Source organism: Chrysemys picta, chromosome 3 (assembly GCF_011386835.1).
Source record: "Chrysemys picta bellii isolate R12L10 chromosome 3, ASM1138683v2, whole genome shotgun sequence".
Classification (NCBI taxonomy): Eukaryota; Metazoa; Chordata; order Testudines; family Emydidae; genus Chrysemys; species Chrysemys picta.
In genome coordinates this window covers 151,763,711-151,780,378 of record NC_088793.1, presented here as the reverse complement: position 1 = coordinate 151,780,378, position 16,668 = coordinate 151,763,711, and the positions used below count along the sequence as shown (strand labels likewise).

The 16,668-nt window shown below is 42.7% G+C and overlaps 1 protein-coding gene across 2 annotated transcripts in view; it reads left to right on the top strand.

Annotated features, from left to right (window-relative positions):
• Positions 1 to 15,143, top strand: part of LRFN2 (leucine rich repeat and fibronectin type III domain containing 2) — a 225,779-nt gene extending 210,636 nt beyond the window's left edge. For both annotated transcript variants that reach the window (XM_065589291.1, XM_065589290.1), the window contains exon 3: positions 14,052 to 15,143. In XM_065589291.1, coding sequence (XP_065445363.1) covers positions 14,052 to 14,970 — 919 coding nt within the window. In that variant the 3' untranslated portion in view covers positions 14,971 to 15,143. The remainder of the gene's footprint in view (positions 1 to 14,051) is intronic.
• Positions 15,144 to 16,668: the final 1,525 nt, after the last annotated feature.

Genomic DNA, 16,668 nt, shown 5'->3' with positions numbered 1-16,668 from the left:
AGAGCCCTCACCTCCTCTTGCACCCCAACCCCCTTGCCTACCCCGGTGAAAATGAGCGAGGAGTGAGGGTGGGGGAGAGCGAGTGATGGAGGGAGGGGGGATGGAGTGACTAGAAGCGGGGCCTCAGAGTAGGCACAGGGTGGGGCAAGGGTGTTTGGTTTTCTGCAAATAGAAAGTTGGCAACCCTATTTGTAGGCAGTGTTGTTGTAGCCGTATCAGTTCCAGGATATTAGAGAGACAAGATGGGTGAGTTAATACGTTTTATTGAACCATCTTCTGTTGGTGAGAGAGAGAAGCTTTCGAGCTACACAGAGCTCTTCTTCAGGTTGAAGAACTCTGTGTAGTTCGAAAGCTTGTCTCCGTCATCAACAAAAGTTGGTCAAATAAAATATATTATGTCACCCACATTAGTATCTTTGGCAACTGTTTTCCAGTCCCTTCCCTCACTATTAGTGGTTTTGAAAGCTTGTTTCAGGTAACGATGAAAACACTGTCTCTTTACATTACTCTTTGGAGAGTTCAGGGAAGCTCTTATGTGTTTGCTTCCACAGTCTGTAAAGAATCTTTCAATTAAATTACTCACAAACTGATCTCCATTATCTGTAAGGACTTCAAAAGGATATCCATTATGTGCAAAACAACTTCCTCAACTTTCCTTCTAATGATGGACGAGGAAATAACTGTGACTTTGAATGCCTCAGGGTATCGAGACTAGTAGTCAATCAATAGACCAACCAGAGCTGGATCTCATTTTATCCACAGACTGCAAGGCATATCAAAATTTTGCAGTGATTGGTCATCATGTGCAAGGTGATTCTTTATCATTTCTGATCAGCTGTTCAACATCTGGATCCATATTATGCCTCGAAACTAACTATGCAAAATGTGTTTAGTTTGAACAACACCAGGGTGAATCTCATGAAGCAGTACTCTTCAATCTTAGAGATTGGAACCATGATTCAGTCTCCTCTTAGTATAATGTCATCCAGTCTAGCCAGTTATTTTGAAACTCTGAAATAGAATGAGTTTGTCCAGTGTTGATTTGACCATTTTCCCATCCATACAATTTGACAAAGCTCACTTGAGGTCATTCTGCCGAGAGGCAGTCCTTAACTCTTCCACAATTAATGCTGAGAAATCTGCTGTACACATCAAAACTATCTTTTGTGCATTGTCTTCTGCTGTTGGGTCAGAGGAGGACCACGTAAGTACTTAGATATAGATATATATAGTCGGTATCTGGAAGTAGAAGACCTGACAAACATTGGCTATGTTATTTTTTCCTGCAGTGCATTCAGTATTGTGGCCTAGTGGGTAAAGCACCAAACTGAGGTTCAGGGGGGCTATATTCCCAGCTCTCCCATTAGCCTGCTGGGTGACCTTGGGCAAATCACTCCATGTCTGTCCCAGTGCCATGGTGTAAGGAATATGTCACAGTCTTTGGCCTACAGGTGTGACTTTGTCAATTTACTCTAACCTTGTGAGAATAGCCGTTCATCTGTCTGAGACTTTTGAATAAAGGAACATATTCCTGGACAAGACTATTGAACTAGCCTTAGGTGTTTAATTCACCTTATCTCCCCCCTACAGTGTGTGTAAATCAAAGCTACTTTTCTGACCTAGCAGGGCTTCAATATTCCCTTCAATAATATATATTACCTGCCCCTGCCCCCATACTATGTTGTCCAACTAGTCTGTGCTTTAAAATATATTCTCAAAGAAGGACAGAGTCTCAGATTTCAGTAAATGCTTTATTTAACTATTAGACCTCAGAGTAAAAGGATGAAACTGTATTTAGGCACTTACTCAGAGAATACCCAAATTTGATATGTCTATGTAAGAACAGCCCTATTGGGTCAGACCAACCCAGATCTAGCCCAGTATTCTGTCTTCCAGCAGTGGTCAGTACTAGACGCTTCAAAAGGAACGAATAGAACAGGGCAATTATCAAGTGATCCATCCCCGGTTGTCCAATCCCAGCTTCTGGCAGTCAGAGGATAGGGACACATGGAGAATGGGGTTGTGTCCCTGACCATCTTCGCTGGTTGCTACTGATGGACCTATCCTCCAGGAAGGTGTCTAATTTTTTTTAACCCAGTTATACTTTTGGCTTTCACAGCATCGCCTGGCAACAAGAGCCACAGGTTGACTGTGAGTTGTGTGAAGAAGTACTTCCTTATCTTTGTTTTAAACCTACTGCCTGTTAATTTCATTGGGTGTCCCCTGGTTCTTGTTCTGTGTGAAGGGGTAAATAATGCCTTCCCTTTTCACTTTTTCTGCATCATTCATGACTATAGACCTCTATCATATCCCCCCTTAGTCATCTCTTTTCTAAGATGAAAAGTCCCCGTTTTTGTTTTAAATCTCTCTTCATATGTTCCATACCCCTAGTCATTTTTGTTGCCCTCTCTGTAGATTTTCCAATTCTAATATATTTTTTGAGATGGGGTGACTAAAACTGCACGTGGTATTCAAGTATCCTAATGGTTCCTAACATTCTTTTAGCTTTTTTTGACTGCCACTGAGCAGATGTTTTCAGAGAACTATCCGGGATTACTCAAAAATCTCTTCCTCGTGCAGTAACAGCTAGTTTAGACCCCATCATTTTATATGTATAGTTGGGATTATTTTTTCCAATGTGCATTACGTTGCATTTATCAACATTGAATTTCATCTGCCATTTTGTTGCCCAGTCACCCAGTTTTGTGAGATCCCTTTGTAACTCTACACAGTCAACTTTGGACTTCTCTGGCTTGAGTAATTTTGTATCATCTGCAAATTTTGTCACCCCCTTTTCCAGATCATTTATGAATATGTTGAACAGCACAGGTCCCCAGACAGATCCTTGGGGGAACCCTGCTATTTACCTCTTTCCATTGTGAAAACTGCCCATTTATTACTACCCTTTGATTCATATCTTTTAACCAGTTACTAATCCATGAGAGGACCTTCCCTCTTACCCCATAACTGCTTATTTTTCTTACCAGCCTTTGGTGAGCCTTGTCAAAGAATTTCTGAAAGTCCACGTACATTTATATCAGCTGGATCACCCTTGTTCACGTATGTTGACATCCTCAAAGAATTCTAATAGATTTGTCAGTGATTATTTCCCTTCACTAAAGCCATGTTGATTCTTCCCCAAAATATCATGTTCATCTATGTGCCTGATAATTTTGTACTTTATGATAATTTCAACCAATTTGCCTGGTAGTGAAGTTAGGTGTACTGGCCTGTAATTGCCTGGTTTGCCACTTGAAACTTTTTTAAAAAAAATGGTGTTACATTAACTATCTGCCAGTCATGTGGCACAGTGGCTGATTTGAACGATAGGTTGTATACCTACAGGTCCCTTCCTCCCAGTGGTCTACTCTTGCCTTTTTGATAAATAACCATTTCACTCGAGAGTTAAAGGGAGACGGCTAGTCTGAGTGTGCAAGAGGAATCCTTTCCAAAATGAATTCGGCTGGCCTCAGCAAAAGTTCCCTAATGTCACAGGGTGCATGTTTAGCCCATGGACTATGACTCACAGACTACACTGGGAGTTGAGGGCTTCAGCTCAAGTCCCACATTGTGTGTATATGACAGTATAGACAGCTGTGTAAGAAGTAAAACATGCACAGCCTTAATATTTGTCTGGCCTTAAATCTTACTTAGTAGATCAATTAAAACTATTTGTTGAGTTCAATAGCAATGAATAAAAACCTGCAGCTGGTCAGTTTTATCCTCACCCTGTGGCTACAGGAAAAGGAACAGCTACTGGCCTCCTTTTAGGACTCTGCAGGCTAATTTAGCTTCCAGGCCATGTTTTGGACACTCATGCAGAAGTAATTCTCATATGTGTAGCTTACGTGCATCTGACAACAAAACCTAAATGCTTTGCCAGTATTTTTAATGTAAACACCTTGGGTCATTACTAGCCATTCAGCTAGCCTCCCTACCTGAGTGGAGCATTCTCAGATGAACTGGTTGGTGTGTATGTACTCTGCTGTCCTCTACTGGATGGAATCAGAACTGCTCAATTCTGTGTCACAGCACCTATGCTGCTCACAGTTAGTGGAGATTCTCCTTTAGTTCAAGTGGCATGAGATGGTGCTATTAAAATGGGAGAACCCAAGTTTCTTCCCCATGCTGCTTTGAAGTTCTCTGTGTGTAAGGTTTGTAGTACAGTAACAGCCATGAAGTTCCTAGGCAGGGATGAGTTTGCTACATTTCCTGTTCCAGAAAGCTTATTTTTTCATGGGAGCATTACGGGAGAACCTCAAAAAGGTCACAATTACAGGTTAATTCACACAGGCATACAAATAGTCAGCTATTTATTCAAGCACCTCTGAGTCAATTTGGTTTGCTAAATGAAGCTGGAGGAGATCTTGAGGTCAGTCTGTTCTATGAAATTTCTGGTAATTCTGCTTCTAGTTGGACAGGGCAGACCCTAAGGGCAGCCGCTCTGGTATTTTCATACTTCCACATAGGAACACTGGAATCGCTGTACTGGATAAGATCAGGGCTGCATCTAATCTAGCATCCTATCTCCAACAGTGGCCAGCGCCAGGTGTGTCAGGGGAAAGTGGACGAAGCTCGATTTTTTCATTCAAAACCAGGAAGTTCAGAGAAGCTCGGAATGACTAGGTTGTGTGGTAGAAGCTTGAACCCATCTCTATAATGGGCCTGAACCAAAACCCAGAACCCAAACACCCAAACTTGGGGAAGGGTCACATCGAGGAGCTGAACACCATTCCCCAGACTTATGTCTACTCAGGCTGTTACATAGTGAGTTTTGTGACTCTCCATTCAGTCAGAAGTGGCTCTCCAGCACAGCTAGCTTGTGGCTCCTTGCTCTAGGCAAGAGTCTGAAGAAAATTCTAATGGAAGAAATGTATCATAGAACAAAGGAACCTGGAGATAGAAGGAACTCACCAGGTTACATAGACTCTGTTCCCCAGACAGTGCACGATTGTTCCCTAGAGGCCTAGGTTATGTTCTCCCAGTGCTTTTTTCTATCTCCTTTTAAATGTCTTTTACTCCTTCTGTTAGAACACTATCCAACTACCTAATAGATTTAACCATTAATTAATGTTCCCTAAAATACAGTATCAGGTGTGCCTTTCTTCTTCCCTGTAGCTCAGGGGGTGTATCGCTCTGGTTCATTATTTCACATCAGACTTATAACTTGCCTTTGACTTTTTCCTCTCCCCCCACCCCCCACCTTTTACCAAGTGAGCAAAAGAGAGCATAATCAAATTAGGAAATAATAATGAGATGACATGTACCGGGGGGCTCATCTGACAAAATGAATTCTCTGAAGAGTGGCTGGATGTGTGAGTGATGAGGAGACAGGATTCAGAAAGGTGGGGAGGGATTTGGCTCTCATGATGATTGTTCCATCACAAGGCAAAATTAAGGCTGTTGTAAAATAAGGAAAATATTAAAAGGAGAAAAGTCATGAGTGTACTGGTGAGTGGCTGGGCAAATGTTTGCTGAGAGGTTCTGGGTGCACTGTTCAGTTTAGGAACACTGTACACCACTCAACATTCAGCCAGATATTTCCTTACATTGGTGTAGATGGCAGAAGAATTGGGCCCATCATCAATAATACCAACTACCTCTTCCCCAGGGCTCCAGAGGGGAGTGGACCCAGCTCCCCCTTTGTCCCATCCCTTATGTACAGTGCCTCTTGTACCACTCACTACTGAAGCTCCAAGTCCTAGCATCCTACTATAAGCAACTTTCTCTCTCACTTCATCAGTAATGTCAACCCCTAGCACTGAAAAATCATGAGTCAGGCCTCAAAATAATGCAACTGAAAAAAATAATAATAAAGTTGGTATTTTCTTTATTTTTCTGCTGGGGTTTGATCCTTTAGGATAAACTCAGGTCATGTTTTCTGTGCAGCCACAAAGATTAGAAACACCGTTTATTTTTTTTTTACAAGGCTAGTTGAAAGTCTCACCTTATCACATGACTCCAGGAGCTGAGGCTTTAAGAACACCAAATATCATGCGACTTTCAATAAAATTACAAGAGTTGGCAACAATGAGGAATACCATCCCACTGAACATGCAGCCAAAAGTTGACTCAGCCACTCCTACTGGGGCCCAGATCTCTCCAGTCCCCCTCTGATCTTAATTATCCCCATGCTCCTTAAAATATCTGGCATGCTCCCAGCTAGGCCCTTTCCACTGCACTGTTTCAGTCCTCTGCCTTCCTAATTGTCTCATATTTGCTTCACCTGCACTGATTGGCGTTCACCTTTGTATCGATCAGGTTCTGTGTCCTTGATCATAATTCAGCTGCCTGTTGATCTGTTTCCATCATTTTGAGTGCTGTCATTCACATGCATGTTTGCATGCTTTACTCCCGCTGATTGCTATACTTATGTCTGTTTGTCTTTCTGGAGCTTCCCACTGCATTGACTCTTCCATGTTCTCCACTCTAATCACCTTCTTTGTGTCACCCTCTCATCTTCACTCACCTCACCCACTCCTCCTTCAGGTTCTTCTCGCTCTACCTGTCCTCATTTTCTCACCCTTTTCCTATCTCTGCCTGCCAGTGTGAGGTCTGTGCACCACAGAAGTTCTACAGGGCTTAAAGGCCTTGTACTGGCCCTCTGTGCAAGCATGAATTTCATTCTTTGCTCTCCCACTACCTCAGCCTAATTTCTATTAATCCAGTCTTTTTCACCCTGACCACTTTATTCCTCTCATATCTTTTTCTTGAACTGTTCCCCTTTTAGCTCATTCTAACTTTAATCCTGCCCAAATTCATCCTGGGAACTCCATCTACAGTGCAGCACCCCACCCTGCTTATACCCTCGGCAATGCTCCAAGTAGAGTTAGCTGAATTTTTTCCCTGCCAAAAATAGGATTTTGCCAAACTGATTTTTTTTCATGGGAAACTGTCATTTAACAAAGTTCGTTCTTTCTTTCTTTCCTTCTTTCCTTCAGGAAAATGAAAATGGTTATTTCAGTTCAAATATGTTTTTGTTTCATTTCTCAAAAACAAAAATGTCTACTTTTTAGTTTAGGCTCCCCCACTCCTTTCTCTCCCTTATCTCTCTCCTCCAACTTCCCTTTCTCTTTCTCACCGGCCTCCTCCACACACTTTGGAAGGGGAAGAAGAAAGGGGAGGAAAAGTGGGGGAAAAGAATAGGGGTGTGTGTGTATGTAAGAACAATGAAGATGAGGAAGGTGAAGGCGTGGTGCTATTACACTAAAGGATCTAATGTGTCATTTCCTCTCCAATTTCGATGGTAGAATATAAGATCTTAAAGGGAATCTTACTGAAATGCAGGGAGTGTACCTCTACGGCTAACACACACAAGGGTCGCATGGGAGATATCAACAGGGCACTCAACTAGGACTCAAGAGATGGGCTATTGAAAAAGAGATGTCTTTACAGCAAGAACTGGTAAAGCTTTGAGACAAATGTATGTTTGGCCAAACTCTTAGCCTTCTTGCATTCATTAGCCTTTTGCCCTGACACAAGCCAGCTTGCATTCCCTCAGCATTTGCCCTGGGAAATGTTGCACCTACATTTGACAAAGATCCGATTAGTCATTAAATGCTTCTCCTTCTTAACATTCAATCATACTCAGGGGCTGGATGTTGGAGCTCAAGTTCTCTGATTACTGCAGCCAATTTCAGGCTAAGAATAGTTGGTATCTTATCCCTAGAAAGACGGAAAGTTGGAATGAAATAACCTACTCAACAAGTCTGATCTATCTTCCCCCTAATCCATCTGCTCCACACACACATCTGCTGGAATGTTAACCCCTAAATTCCCCACAGGTGCTCCCTAATGCTTGAAAAGAAGGGATGGGGACATTTGTATATTATGTTATAATAATAATACATAGCTCTTCTACATAGTGTTTTTATCAGTAGATCTCAAAGTGCTTTACAAAGGTCAGTATCATTATCCCCATTTTACAGATGGGAAAACTGAAGCGCAGATAGCTGAAGAGATTTGACCAAGGTCACCCAGTAGGCCAGTGACAGAGTAGGACCTAGAACACAGGTCTTCTGAGTCCCAGTTCAGTGCTCTATCCAAAAGGCCACATGCCCTCCACATTTGTCCCTGCTAGCCAGGAATGAAAGTGAGGTCCACAGAAGCCCTGGGAATTAACCGTTGCTGCTGGCTTTTCAAAGTCTTTTATTTCCTAATTTGTTTAAATGAAGCCATGAGCCTAGCTAAGATATCACAAAAGCAGTTTGCACTATGCTGTGGCTACAAGATTGCCTGGTATGTACTCAGTGGGGAAAAAGTGCTGGAAGCAAAACAGGGCTGAACTCAAAAAGGGGAGCTGAGACCATTGAGAGGTGAGATGCCGTTTTGTTTTGTTGTGATCCATTAATTTTAGTGCTCGTGCAAAATAAGAGATTAAAAGCATGGGACCGAGGCAGGTATAATCCATACGGGAGCCATGCATACTTTCCTCTTCCACTCAAAGATCGACCAATGCACTTCAGTCTTCCCCTATAGCACCTCTGCTATTCCATTTCTGGCTCCCATAAAGCTCTTCCAACGTGTCTCAGTCTTGACCTGTAAAACCTCCTGCAATTCCAGTCTTTTACAATCCCAAAGTTGAGACTTGCAAACTCATTTCATTTTGGAAAGACAGCATTTCTAAATGTGTAGCACGCAGACTCCTATGTGGGAGAATCTCCTAATTTCCTGGGACATTTTTAATCTCTAGTGAGACACTTTAGTAGTAACCTTAAGTACAATATCCGTTATCTGAATCCTTGCATTAACATGATGGAGTTATTTGTCTGCTCTTCCTACCCAGAAGGAAAAGGGTAAGGGAATAAATATAGAAATGATTTGATCTGAGGAGGTGTTTTGCGGCGTCTAGCTCATAGCCAAGAGTTGGCAGGGAATGGGTTAATGGCAATAAGTTCCAAACTTGCGCTTGTTATAATTAGGTTGCCAGTGGACCCCTATAAGATGGATTGTCTAGCCAGGGATGAGGTAAGGTTGGTTTTGGATTATGTAATGTGAAAGCGACTGTTTGAACTGTTAGTGTAGTTGAGTATTTATTGCCTTTCCCAGAGTGTTTATTTCCAGATTTTTAAAGGCTTAGACTCCTTTAACTGTAAAAGGAAATGCATAGTAGCAACCTTAGCTTAAAATTAATATTTTTTGCCAGTTTATTTCCTTGTATGGTTGTTGGCTTTTTCAGGAGCTCTACAGGGTCCTCCATTCCCTGTAACTCCTTCTAGCTCACCCAGTCCTGCAGAGTTTAGGAGCACTTAAAAATGCCCAGCTTTTCCCCCACTCCTCAGACACCACTGCATGTGGTACTGAAGAACTCCATTGACTCCCTCAACTATTCCTTATCAAGCAGAGTTATGTTTACACTTAGGGTGGCATGTAGTGACTAGGTACTACATGTGTAGCTACACGTCGTAGTGAAAGGCTCTGGCAGTGGGGGAAGCTCCAGCAGCTGCTTGGGCATGCCGCGGACCGGGTAGGATAAACACCGTGGGCATGAAGAGCACTTGTGTAAGCCATATCTCACCAGCCACACTGCTGTTTGTGCCCATGCTAGCTGAGCATGCAGTGTCTGTAGTCTACACTCTGCCGTGAGTGTACACATAGCCAAAGTGGATGTTTATATTCTCTCTAAACCACCAGAGAGTAGCTGATCAGCAGGGTCATCCCAAGGCCTATGCACCATTTAAGTCCCACTTAAACCCTCAAAATGGTGTTTAAATGGTATATAAGTCTTGTATTTGTCAGGTGCACACATAGGTGAATTTCATCTAAAGGGGTCATAATCATTACAGTTACATATAACAAGCATTAACAGCTTTACTCGTTTATAACCTATTTTATTCAAATATGGACCAGACAAGAATTTTCCTGGAGATTTAACTGTGTGGAATGTTCGAAGAGGCAGCAATTAGCTATTTAACCAAGAGGGGCACAAAGAAACATGAGAAACTAATCAAAATTTCAATGCAGGGCAATTTGTTAATGACTTGGAACTCAAATGTAGTTTGGTTACGTTTCTTCAAACTTTCCAGAAAAAAACCCATAGCCTTCAGGGGAAATCTAGTATTTTTTTAAGCTCAATCAATTTTGCTAGGCACAGCTGTAGCTGCATAATGGCTAATAATAGGCTTATAAAGGAACCTGGTTGCAACCTTACTTATGGAAAGGTGATCATCTTTCCATAATACCTCTAAAGCCAAGGATTACGTATGGTTCTATAAATGTACTTCAGATGTCCCACCCTGCATGACATTCAGATGAATATTCCTGTAATAGAAGAGCTCAACATGGAAATAAGTAGTAGGTTCAAGCACTGTAGGGGTTAAGCAACTAAACTCAGAACTAGTTCTCTTGCATCTGAAGAGGATGATCTTGTTTTCATGAAGTTATCCAATCTTTAAAGTATTTCATGATACTCTGTTTGAAATAATCCTCCCTCCCCCAAACTTATTACTGGTCTGCTGTGATTGATGGCAGCACTTAAGAGTCCCCATACCTAAAATCAATGTAGACACATTTTCACTCTGGGATATTGATGACTCTTTGATTATCCACAACACGGGTAGCTGTGAGATGCCACTTCAATCTTTACTTTGCTCCATCACGTGGGGGAGTCTTTCGCAGCTGCTCTGCACTTTGAGCACTGTTAATCACGGAACACCGCACTCAATGATAGGGAGTTAGCGCAGACCCAAAAGGCCTCTTTAAAACCACAGCTGGGCAGAATCCCTAGGGCTATGTTCAGGCTACTAATGGGCTACGGTTTGGTTCAGACAGCAATAGTGATAGTCGATTTCATTGGAGGAGCTGAAGGCACTTTGCAAACATTAACTGATTTCTGTGCCTCACCCCCTCAGCATTCAGAAATCAGACTTATCATTATGTCTTTGCAAGCTGAGGAGGAAATCTCATGAGACCAGGCTTATCTATGAGACGTGTACTATGTCCCTGCTTCCACAAAGGCCAGAAAGTCTGGGATTGAGGGGTGTGAATACTTTAGAGAAGCACATTAATCACTGACACTGACTCCACAGAAGGACAGATACAGTATTAACCAGCAAGAGTAACTGGGCAACATGAATGTACATGTGTAAACTGGGCTACTTAGCAGAGGGCTCCAATATTAAAATCTGAACAAATGCAATCTCCCATTTCTTGCTGTGCTTTTTTTCACTATTATTGTTTATAGGGTGGTTGACAATCTGCAAAACACAGAAGATGCTATGATCTCTGCCCTAGTGGCATTGTATTCTAAGGACTAAATTATGGCTATCCCAGGCAGTGGTGTGGAACATGCATTGAAGAGGAACATTGCCCAAGTTGTGGTGGCTGGAGGTATAATGCCTCTAGAACCATTGGGGGGAAGCGCAATCAGAAGCGGCTCTAGATTGAACATTCTAGAGATGGCAGGTACAGCACTCCTGCCGCACTACCGAATGTACCTGAGGTGCCCCTGAGTATCCTGCCTGTGTCTGTGCAGAACACATCCGCTCTGATACTAAATGTCCCAGGTAGGTCTAGGTAGAAATTAGAATGCACCTGCTGGGTGGCCCAATTTTCCAGGCATCTCTGGGCGATACTTACTTTGCCTACAGTGTTCTAAAAGCAATGAGCCAGATCCTCAGCTGTGGCCAAACTGCAGAGACCCAAGTTGTGACGTGTGTGTGTGTGTGCGCGTGTGTGTGTGCGTGCACACGCAAGCAAAGGCGGCTTACTGCTCACCTTTACACTGCTCTGATATTACTGCTTCTCTGTGCAGGCTGGTGATAGAACAGCCTGTGGGCGGCTCTAATTTGTGCTGACTGCAATGGCTACCCAAGGCCAAAATACACCTGAAGGATTGGCGTGGTTTAGGGGCATGACAACTACACCGCCTTTCTTCTGGCCATGCCATTTTCCTTGCTACCCTGGCAACAGATGATTGAGTGGTGTAAGTGTCTATGTGTCTGCTCTACTGCTGGAAGATCACTTGTACATGGAAATGATCCTCCCTGAGATGGTTACACTGGCTTTAGAGACTGGTTACACTGGCAGTGTAGTGCAGAGCAGCCATACTGCACCTGAGATTCTGGTCTAGCATGTCCAGGAAGAACACACCTTTTTGAACTGCTACATAAGCAGCCAGGCTCAGGCATTATCCACATGCCATCCTGGTGATTATTACATGTATGTCTGGTTGAACACATCTACTATTACTTAATGTTCCAGGAATACTCTGCAGATACCATTGTCATCAATGGAATGCTAGTGAGGTATGACAGCACAGCACATGTGAAGGAATGTCACCAGGGAAAGAGCTGTGTGTGAATTTCTCAATCATTTTGTATTTTAACCTTGTCTTCTGTGACCAAATGCTAGAGATTTGGGGGGAGGAGGATCACACAAAGGTTGTTACTGCAGGTAATGAGGTGCCATCAGTTGTCTCTGTTGAATATCAGCTACAAAGTAAATACCTTACATATAATTGTTCCTGTTGTTTGCCAGTATGGTAACAGTATGGTAAATCTGCTGAAGCTGCAGAACAAAGGGGAGAGGGATGCAGTAGGCAAAGACTTCCTATCTATATCTGAGTCTGCTGAAGGTCTTAGCTTTGACCCAGACATACAATATGACAGTATATCAATACATAACTGTCAGCAACAAACCTCGGCCAGCAGTTCTTAACTAGATGGTCTCTGGCTCCGTAGTTTTATATTTCAAATCTCAGGTTACTCTGGGTGAAATCCTGAAATTCTTACTCAATTTCCACTCAGGCCTTATTCAGGCAAAAGTCAATAGGGATTTTGCCTGTACAAAGACTGCAAGATTTGAATGGCTGGACCTGATTCTCTTTTAGTCTAAAGCCACTTTAGAAACACTCTAGCAGTGTAAATGGGCCTTAGAGTGGGAGTAAGCTAGAGTGGCAATAAGTTGCCTGAGATATAAATGAGACTCAGGCTTATTATATTTAATTTGCCTTTTCCCCCACTATTCTAAACCATCAGGATGCTGTCTGAAGACATGCGTGTGATAAAAAATGTAAAGGCTGCTTCTCAGTTACATGTAGAACAAGTAAACCGGGCATGAGCCTGGTTCTCCACTGCCCTGCACTTTGTGCCATCATGTATACCAGTGTAACATGAATGCGGAGTGGCTGTAGGTAGAACACCACCATTCTGATTTAATGGTGCTTTTACATCTACTTTGCTCCAGGGTCGCATTAGTGTAAATGACTGCCCAAGATGCACAGCAACAGAGGATTAGACCCATTAGCGACCACCCATATTGCAAAGCCCATTGTCTTTTTCCATGCACAACTCCATATTTTGCAAACACAACTCAGGCATATCTTTTGTTTTTATATTTTATTCATTTGTTGCAAGGTTGGGACTGTTTGGTTTTGATTGGATTTACCAAAACAAAGTTGCTCTTCTAATCCAATCTCACACCTTCCCACCACGCCTCTGCATTTATTGCAGATACTTCTTTTCCACCCCATCTGAGAAAGGTGGTCACATGCAGAAATTTCCAGCAGATAAGATCTCTGCATTTCAAGGATCCATCCTTCATAGTGTAGGGAGAAGGAGAAAGATGGCTGTCTGCCATCTGTATGCACCAAAAGCAGACTGTTGTAGGTTGGTATTGCAATGTAAACATCATCATCATCATATCACAATGCAAATTTCCCGACCCTCATGAAACAATGTCAAGGCTGCTGGTCCTGAGCAGGGCAAAGTTGAGGGTCATTTGGCAGACTCAGTCAGGGTTGGTTCATACAGGCTGAGGTTTATGTTCCTGGAGCTGTTCACCCAGCCTTGGTTACACCATGTACACTCTGAATTTGGATACAAATACTTTGGGAGGAACAGGCCAGACCGGTTTTATTTACTCTTGTTCCCTTCTGTAACTACAGGAGAGATGGACCTGAAGAAAAACCTTACGTCTGAGCACTCCTGACCTTTGACGAAGTTTGTATCTAGGTCTGAACTTTACAGATCAGGCCCATCTCCACTGGTAATTAACAAATGGTGTATCTGTTTCCCATTAAACTCTAACCTAATTTTCTTTTTTTCTTAAAGGATGATCCCTGCTACAAACAAAGCCTTTGTGGTAAACAACCTTGTATCTGGAACGGGCTATGACCTTTGTGTCTTGGCCATGTGGGATGACACTGCCACGACACTCACAGCCACCAACGTCGTGGGGTGTGCCCAGTTCTTCACCAAAGAGGACTATCCTCAGTGCCAATCCATGCACAGCCAGTTTCTGGGTGGGACGATGATCTTAGTCATTGGAGGCATCATTGTGGCGACTCTACTGGTGTTCATCGTCATACTCATGGTCCGGTATAAAGTTTGTAACAATTCCCAGGGGAAGATGGCCAATGTCAGCAATGTCTACTCACAGACTAATGGAGCTCAACCTGTTCAAAACGGGGTCCTGCCCCAAGTCAACCCCAAAGTGGTAGTAAGAAATGAACTCATGGAGTTTAACTGCGAATCTGTACAGAGCAGCATCTCCTCCTCTTCTAGTTCAGTGAATAGCCGCGACTGTGATGATTATAGCCTCCAAAGTGAACAAGGCACATTATCCAGTAAGTGGAGGCCTCCTTCTAGGTCAAAACATAACATTGATCGGCTAATGGGAGCTTTTGCCTCCCTGGAACTGAAGTGTCAAAAAAAGGAGGACACGGTAGACTCCAGAACTTCCACAGTGGCCCGCCACTCGGACAAAGAGCCGCTTCTGGGCCAACAGGAGTCAAAATTCCGTAGTCTCCTCATGTTACCACTGGAGGGGAAAACTAAACGTAGCCATTCTTTTGACATGGGGGACTTTGCCACATCTCAATGTTGCACCTACCCCAAAAAGATAACCCATATTTGGACAAAGCGCAGCCTCTCGGTGAATGGCATGCTCTTGCAGTATGACGACAATGACTTAGCAGGGGCGAAAGGGACTTATGGGAGTTCAGAATGGGTAATGGAAAGCACAGTGTAAATAAGAGCTTCTCCCCCCTCGCTTCTCCCTAATTACATCAAATGTAATAAAAATTGGTTTTGTTGAAAAGCCATGAAAATGAAAAGGGGGGAGGGAATATGCTCAACCATGTTGGAGAAAAGAAAAAAGAGAGAGAGAGAGAGAGAGGTAACTAAAAAAATAAGATAACAAAAGAGGAAAAAGGTAATGAAATGATAATAAGCACCTGTGGCCCCATTAATGTCTGGTCCCAACAAAACGGAGTGTGAACATTTCAAGGAATTTACCAGTCGTAGTTAGCGTTGCTTTCCAAAAGTCTCCTGGCCTCCCGGTGACCCGACAAACAAGCTTAAACGAGGATTAAAGTGGGTTTAGCAGCACATATTTAATTCAAAGGGTTTGGGGGTTTTTCCTTCCCTTTTTGGTAACCTGTGAAGTACACTCCCGTGGATAGAAGACTGATGCAAGTATGTCACTGGCTGTAATTGTGCGTGTCATCACAGAACTACACTAAGGGCATCTGTGGGGACAGAACAGATCGATTTTTCAGCTTAATCTCTTGGTGTTATCAAAAACATATGGAGATTTCTCCCCCGCCCCCCATTGTTGAGCTGAGGGGGTTTTTGGTTGGGGTGGTTTTTTGCAGGAAAAAGGGATTTCTTTTTTCCTTTTTGTTTTTATTCTATCATCAAATCCCTGTGATGAAACCAAGGATATGTACAAAGATTAAACTCTCGATGTGTACTGTATAACCCGCCTTCAACACCACCCTTTATGTCCTGGGAAAATGAAATCTAGGGGGCTAATAAATTTTAAAAATAATCATCTTTCTTCCATCTCCTTCATGGTCGCTGCTTGTCAAGGCAGATTGCAACAGCTATTCATATCAGTGGGGCTTTTGCTATCCCGGAGGGGGGAAAAAATTCAAGATTTCATATAAAAGGCAAGAGAGAGGCGAAAACAAAAGCTGCTCCGGTGAACTCTACACATTATTAATACAAATTGCTGCTGGCCAAGGTTATTCTGTCACCCTGTTCGACTGATAAAGATAATGCAGACTTTAGCTCGTTTGCAACAGAAAGCTCTTTGTCCAGTCAGTCGCCACAACAGGGCGTGTCTGTATCAGTAGCATTGCAGGAAGTGCAGGTCTCTGAGCATTTAAGGGGATTATAAGTGTAATGGGGATGTTCCTATTTAGCCACGGAAAACAAGTTAGAATTGGATGTCTCAGAATAGATGGTCTCCCAAGTGTCATTTGCATCTTGCCCCTTCACCTACTCCCAGACCTCTGTCCCATCCCTTGCAAAGGTACTTGCTACCTGAGACCAATGGTGGTTCTTTATGGCTTGTAAACTGATTTTCAAGTTCCTTTTGGGGGAGCATTGCTGCGGTTCTGGGAATGTTATGGGTGCACATGGTCCATCCACCTGACTCCATTGTCCTTAGTGACTTTAATGTGATTTCCAATATTTTGGTGGCTACAGCAACTGTCTTTATTTAATTTGTTTATTTATTTGTTTGTTCCCAATGATCTGTCAGCTGGGAAGCATTTTGAAATTGCACATTATTATTATCATTTTATAACAGATGTGTGGAGCAAGGTTGTAAGGCACAGAGGAAAACCACAAAAAAACCTCTATGTATTTTTTTTTTTTTTTAAGATTCAGAGATATATTGTGACATGGCTATGTACTTGATCTTGTATTTGTCATGTTTCTT